Source organism: Arachis ipaensis, chromosome B09, assembly GCF_000816755.2.
Source record: "Arachis ipaensis cultivar K30076 chromosome B09, Araip1.1, whole genome shotgun sequence".
Taxonomy (NCBI): Eukaryota; Viridiplantae; Streptophyta; class Magnoliopsida; order Fabales; family Fabaceae; genus Arachis; species Arachis ipaensis.
In genome coordinates, this window is record NC_029793.2 from 103099407 (window position 1) to 103106873 (window position 7467).

A 7467-nucleotide genomic window follows, 5' to 3' on the forward strand; every position below is an offset into this window, starting at 1 on the left:
AATGACTTTCCCTTGTGGTGGAAATCTGACCCTGAAAACATGTTCTTCCCCTGTGCATTTATCAACCTTAACAACCCAACGGCTCTTGTTACTCATTACTCTGTTTCCTCCACCATACTTAGGACTATTAATCACATTGGATCCAATTCTAAATTTAGTTACCAAAAGTCCTTCACCAATTGGAAGCAATTGAGTAGTCCTTGAACCAAACCAAGAAGACCCGTTGCAACTAAATGCATTGTATCCAACAACAACTACTGTTCCATTGTTATTATTTCCATGCACTTTCTTGAGGATTTCTTCGTGGCTATCAAGGTTGCAATCTATTAGCAGAAAATCAGCTGAATCAAAAGTGTGGTTTACCATTAGTTCTTGTGCTTCTCCAACCATGAATTCGACTCGTTGTGCCGCGGTACCCAATGCGGTTTTGGAGGCTTTTAGATTTTGATGGCTGTTTACAATGCAGATAACTTGGCCGCCGGTTTGGTTTGCAGCGGCCACCAAGGCTAGTGTGGTGGATCCGGCTGAGCCGGCGCAGGCAACGACCATTGTTTGTGCGTTGTTTCCTGCTGCTAGTGCTGATATGAACTCAGCCACGTCTGGTTCCTTCGCCTTTTGACCCTGAAGAGAAAACATCACACAAAATACATTAGAAAAATATTTTTAGTTTTTTATGTTAGAAAAATAGAGACTAATTAAGAAGTTTATGGTGATAATTAAGATTGAGACGTATGTCTAATTAAGATGGTTTTGTAGTAATACTAACCATTTTTAAAGTGCTGAGATAGGCCTTAGTGGCATTTTCTGCAGACCAACAAGCCATAGCTGTTCAATTTTATAGCTTGTTTTTGGATGAAAGAGAGAATGTTGATTGCGAGACTGGAGATGTGAATGATGGGTCGATTGGCCTTTGGTTATGGTTATTTATATACAATACAGGAATATGAGCAACCAAGGGATCTTGGGGGACCTATGGTGGGTCATGGGATAATCCAACTAGCTAAGGACATAGATAAAGCCTATGTGACTACAACAATAACAATAACAATTAAGTGAATAACAATAAAGCCTCTTATTACAAATTCAATTTCCATTCAATTAGGAACGATTTTATTTTCGATTTAGGTTTTTTAGTCACTAAGTGTATTAATTAAATTATGAGAAAATGATAAATACATTCCCAACTTTTTATTTTGCGAATATTTTTGTTCTTAACCATTTGAAAGTACTTTTAAGTCTTTAACTCTTTTAAAAGTTGGATATATGTATCATTTCGTTTATATGGATCTATCAGACCTAACGAAAATGTCTAACATATCTCCCGTTGTGCTCACGTGGCCATTACAAATGTGCATGTGGAGGGAGACTTTTTAAAAGGTGAAAAATTAATCCCCCTTCTTCAAAACAACGTCCATAGCCCCAAATCTTCTCTCCACTTCCTTCTTCCATATCCTTCATTTCAAGTTTTACTCATTCTTTCTAAATCACACTAAAAACTCTAATTACTGAATCTCATTCTCATTTTCATGTCCACTTGCGCGAATCAAATATTGTGACTGCAGAGATGCCACAGCCGCCACCCTCTATCGCTAATCTAGGTCAGCAACCCCATCGCTGTTCGCCTCTCACAAGACCCCTTCCCACGATGCCTCGGCTACTACCAAGCTCTCTTCTTCTACCTCTGTAAAGTTTTGTTCTTCCGCCAAGAAAGAAAACCACCACCAACTCCGCTGATCCACGTCTCATGGATCCAAGAAGCCCGCGATCCGAGTTGTGCCACATGCCAACAAGGCATCAATCATTGCTTCTACTGTTGCATCAAGGGATTCCATTGTCTAGAGATCCACTTCTTCGGTCCCCAGAGGAAGAAGGCTATGGTTCATATTACTGGTGCTGATTTCGGTAAAATGGATAGTTGTAGTAATAGAAATATTGAAAACATTTGTAAAAAGGAATCTGTGAATGATAAATCTAAGAGATTGGGTGAAGGAAAGATCTTGAATAAAGGGTTGAAAACTGAAGAGCTTAAGGATAAGTTGTTCCCTCACCATAAGTTAATTTGGAATCGGGTGCTATTAAAGGAACCATGGTCATCTTCATCATGGAGCTGTTTAGGTAATGGATCTGATGATGTGAAGGCTAAGGTGGAAGATAACAAGGTGGACATGGGACAACTTGAGTCTGAGCTGGTTGAAGGGAGAGTAATTTGTCTCGTTTTAAAAACTCTCTCACTGTGTGTATTTGCAACAGCCTAGTCAGCACAACGGAAGTCACATAAGATATTTTCATTGGGTCTAAAGGACCCATATGAACGAAGGGATACATATATCCAACTTTTAAAGAGGTCAGTAATTTAAAAGTATTTTCAAATGGTCAGAAACAAAAATGTCTACAAAACAAAATGTTAGTGACCTATTTGTCCTTTTCTCTTGAATTCTTTTATAATACTTATCTTGAATGGAAGCAATTTGTTGATCAGAATTTAAATCCTTGTTGGCATTTGTTAGGGATGAGAATGATGATGGTATCGAAACAAGAGAAAGATTAATAACTAAAAAATTAAGCAAACCTTCAACATTCTGAATGGAATTTTTTCCTTCTTTTCTTAATTAAAATATCCTTGAGTTTTAAAAAATAAAAATTCAATACACAAAATATCTAAGCAAAAGTGTGATAACATAAATAAGTTGTTTTTTTTTCCTTTTGGAGTAGGAATGACAAAATAATTTGTGAACATGATTTCTGTGAGATATTTGAAGATGGAAGCGCACATGAGCATAAAAATCTTTCTGAGGATGAGAATGGAAATAAAGATCCTTATAGGAATTTTATAGTGGAGACAAAATTATATTAACCACCTTATGGAGATCTCTATTCTAAAAATCACTATAAGAAATGCATGAACAGAGATATTATGAACTTTTTATCTTATTCCGAAATACACACAAGTGTACTATTTGCATGATTTTAAAGTTGTAAGTCAAATTGGATAGTTGTGGTTAAGATTAAACTAAGGGGCCACATCGAATGTAATGTGGTATAAGTTCAAGAGCCCTACCAATTTAATGATTCAAATCCTTTAAAGATAGTCGTTGAAATTGGTGCTTCGACCACCCTTAATTCACTTCTTATGGATGACAAAATCATTGATCTTTGGAGAGAGAATGAAATGTCACCAATAGAAGAAGAGATTGAAGAGGACGATGAGGAAGAAGATGAATTTGATGATGAAAATGTTAGCTTCGAGAATATCAAAAGAAGCTTAATCTTTTGGATTAGGATAAACTTAGTTTATATTGTGTTAATTATATTGTTTATAATTGTTCCCTTGTCTCTTCTAGGTAAACATGGTAGGACGAGGTATTGGTTCTAAGGGTTGGGGTAGAGGCAGAGTGATTATCATACCCAGACCTAGCAGTACTCTGTCTTCCTCTACCTCAATGATGTTTGGGACATCATCATTTCCTAGTTCACAGCAAACGTTCTTGATGATCCCTAACCCACTCTAACTGGGTTTTACTTCGACTAGTGTATCTCTACTACCTTTACAGACTGATGCATATCTCACAAACTGATTCGTCATATGCATCAGTTGCTAATCCCCTAGAGGAGGACATCAAGCACACCATCATAAGGAAGATGGGACCCCACCCACAATTCATTCGTAAGGAAGATGTTTGACTATTTTATTGGTCGACATCTTCAATAGATGCTTATCAATGTCTGTAACGGTAAGGAGGAGTATAGTTAGTGAGTGTGACCCTAGTTGATGCGAGAGCTACGTGGATACTGGACAATTATGCCAGTTTCAAGAATCTCCAAACAACAAATTGGGCAAATAGGACAGCCGCCAACAGTGCCTTTTTGTACTGTAGGGGTTCAACCACTATTGTGAAGACCAAGAAGAGGATGGTATAATAATTAATTTACTTACTTAAGTTTTAAGTTGATTTGATTTTGTATTTTAAAATTAACTGTCACTTGTTTTAACATGTTTATTTATTATCTACAAGCAAAGTCATTGAACCACGTGCCTCTTAAATCTGAAGTCTTGAAGTACACCCATATACCGAAGAAAAATAAGGAGTTATTTATGGACAAGCTATATGAGAACTTAATGGAAACCTGCCTTTATTGCATAACATAATTTTTTTTAAACAATAGTGACTTGTCATAACATATAATTCTTTTATGTGTTAGGCATTATACATAGAAAGGCTGGAGGCCGCGACCCTACAAAGTAGGGAGAATGGGCATGAGTCTATTAGTTTTGTGCTAGTGGACCTAATGTGGTATGGTGCAATGCGCAAGACTCTATCTGAGCCATATAAGAACTGTATTTGTGTAGTTTATTTAAATTTGGGAACCTAAATATTCTACTAAATTTGTATTTTGTAATATGTTATTATGTGAGATAATTAGAAACATTGACATAGTTTTATATTATTTATACTAAATTTTGTTCAATTTTTTTAATAGAATAATTTTCGTGGTATATCCATGTGAAAATAGAACGAAATTTCAAGCTTTCTAGGATGAAAATTTAGAGATCGTCCCTTGTCTTCACTCCCTGATATTACCTTCCCTGATAAGAGGAGGTTATGAGCATGGAAGTCTGTATTTACATAGTAGAATTTTAATTTTAAAGAGATTTTATAGTTATCATTCATAAAAATTGAGTTGTTAAGGAAAAAAGTGGATTGGTGCTTGTTTGGGATTAGCCCATTATGTAAGATCGGGCCAATATCCTTCACCTAGTCTCTTGGTCATGTGGCAGAGTTAGTGATCTCCATACTAGATGCTTTCAGAGCATGACGGTTATAGAAAATGCGAGAATCTAGAGAGTGGGACACCCATGCAATCCCTGGAGAGGAGGGACCCATAAAATGACACCAATATATAGGGAGGAACTAACCTTTCCAGAGGTACCTACCTTACCCTAATACCCTCTACCTCACTACCCACACTGACTTGGGCGGCAGAGTTATTTTGCAGATACCATCCCTATCGCTTTCTTAACGACATCCACATTCCTCGAACTTCATCGGAAGGTCCCATCTTAATAACTTCAGGTAACAACATAACATTTGGCACCGGCTGCGGAGACTACCTAACTATAGCCGACGATAAATGATCCCCAACACGATCCCCGTGAATCTGAGGGGGACGGAAATGATGACCATCTTAGAGGCCACAATGCCGCTGACGACGGTCGCATGAGAAGTGTGGTAAATGTTGCGTCTTCCCGAAGTTGACATCAAAGTCCCAATGGTGCCCCGCACTCGCCAGAAAGGCATCCATTTGGGAGACCAGTAGCGATAGTGTCCGAATTATGCAGGAACTTATGCATCGAGTCCAAAAATGAAAAGAGAAGTGGCAGCCCGAGATTGTTCCAGACCCAAAACAAGCTAAGAAGCCCATTCTACAACGAAACAGAGGCGAGCTGGCACACATAACCAATCTCCAGCCACAATGTAGGGAATACGGAAAGCATGATGATGGGGACGATTGGTACGATCACACCTACCAAGAAAACCATAGGTCGCTAAGCCGGGAGAGACCAAGAGATGAGAAGAAGCGGAGGCGGGGGTGAGCCAATGGTAATGGGCGCTACTTCTTTTAATACTAGGGTCCTTAGTGTTTGTTTGCCAAAAACTTTGACAAACCCACGGACATGAGATGCGACAGCACAAAGGATCCACAAGAGAACATTACTGCCTTCAAAGCAAAGATGAACCTTAAGAAAGTAGCAGATGCTGTAAGGTGTCCTGCATTCCCTATAACCTTAGATGGCTCGGCAATATAGTGGTTCAATTTCCTTCCTCATGGGTCCATTTCGACCTTGTCAGACATAAGACAGAAATTCTTGGCCCAGTTCACCGCTCGAATAACAAAGACAAAACACCGAATAAATCTCTTAGGAGTAATCTTTCAAAGTGACGAATCCACCTTGAAGTACTTGGATTGTTTCAAGAGCGATTATTTAGAGATTGATGGTCTAACAAACTCAGTAGCGAACTTGTGGTTGATCAACAATCGGGTAAATAAGGACTTCCAAAAATATTTAACCACTAAACCTGTGTGGACGATGCAGGAAATACAAAATTTGACAAGGAAATATATTAATGACGAGGAGGTTAGCATAGTGGTAGCAGCCAACAAGCGGCAATCCCACCAACCAGCCTCCCCATCAACTGACAAACCTTCCTTCTGGCAAAGAGGGCTAGAAGGAATAGGCAAACAAACTGTCCAAGATCCTGCGGGTGGGAAAGTTCATGAACTACGTGCCTCTAACGGTTCCCATCGTGGAGGTGTACCAATAGATCGCGGACAAAAGAATCTTCCGGAAACCCAGCAACTGAAAGATTCTAATACCCTCTACGTCACTGCCCATAATGACTTGGGCGTCAGAGTGATTTTGTAGGTACCATCTCCGTTCTTTACAACATCTGCATTACTCGGACTACATCAGGAGGTCCCATCTTAATAACTTCAGGTTATGACATAACAGAGCTATCTTAAATCTCTTTTCAATTCTTTCCATACACACAGTATAGTTACTACAATTTAATTTTAACTAAACATGCTTGTATTCTACCTAGAGGTTTAAATATTCAAAAATCATATATGTTCCACAATAAAATTAGGCGTTCAAGTATTTTTTTTAAACAAAGTCTCTAACCAAGTCATCATGCGGTCAAAAATTCTTCTTCGTATGTTCGTACGTGCTACTGCTCTTTCTCTTTTTGCGCGCTTCAATGTATTCATTGCTATCTCCATTATTGTCGTCGTCATTGCTGCTGATACCGTCAATGTTGTCTCTTCTTCTTCCTCCTCCTCATCTTCCTTCGTTATCATCATCATCATCGTCTTCTTCTTCTGCTCCTTCTCTAATATATATTCAGAAAAAGATACTGACCACAAAAATTTTGATGCATAGTACATAATTTTTTCTGCACAGTACAAAAAAATTGTTGCACAACACAAAAATTTTTGTGCTATATCACTAAATTTTTGTACCATATGCAAAAAGTTTTGTGCTATATCCATAAGGTTATGTGTTATGTATAAAACTTTTTGCGTTGTGTGTAAAAATTAATTTGTTCTATAACAAAATTTTTATGCTCCATAATAAAATTTTTGTGCCAGAAAAGCATAAAGACAAATAATTACATGATGAACGCATAATTTTTTTTTACCGAATTTGTACCAACTCAATTAGACTTGGTTAAAAAAAACATTTATACAATATAACGTCATCACCCTATGTTCTATCCCATATTTTTTCATCCTTACCCGAAATATCTGAAGTTCTTTTAAAATTGTTTTTAGATTTATCATAATTCCAACCCGTATACTAAATTTCTTTAAGTATATGTTTAAATTAAGCATCTACAAATGTATACAATAAATAAATTGAGCATGTAATTATTTTATGATACAAAAACAAAACTAAAATACTTTTAA

General features: G+C 37.4%; 1 protein-coding gene across 1 annotated transcript; it reads right to left on the reverse strand.

The window, feature by feature from the left end:
- LOC107615753 lies at positions 1-915 on the reverse strand (the record flags this gene model as incomplete). Its single annotated transcript, XM_021110850.1, has 2 exons — positions 767-915; positions 1-621 (listed from the first exon to the last, which is right to left on the reverse strand). Coding segments are annotated over exons 1-2 (678 nt in total), but the record flags the coding sequence as incomplete, so codon positions are not given.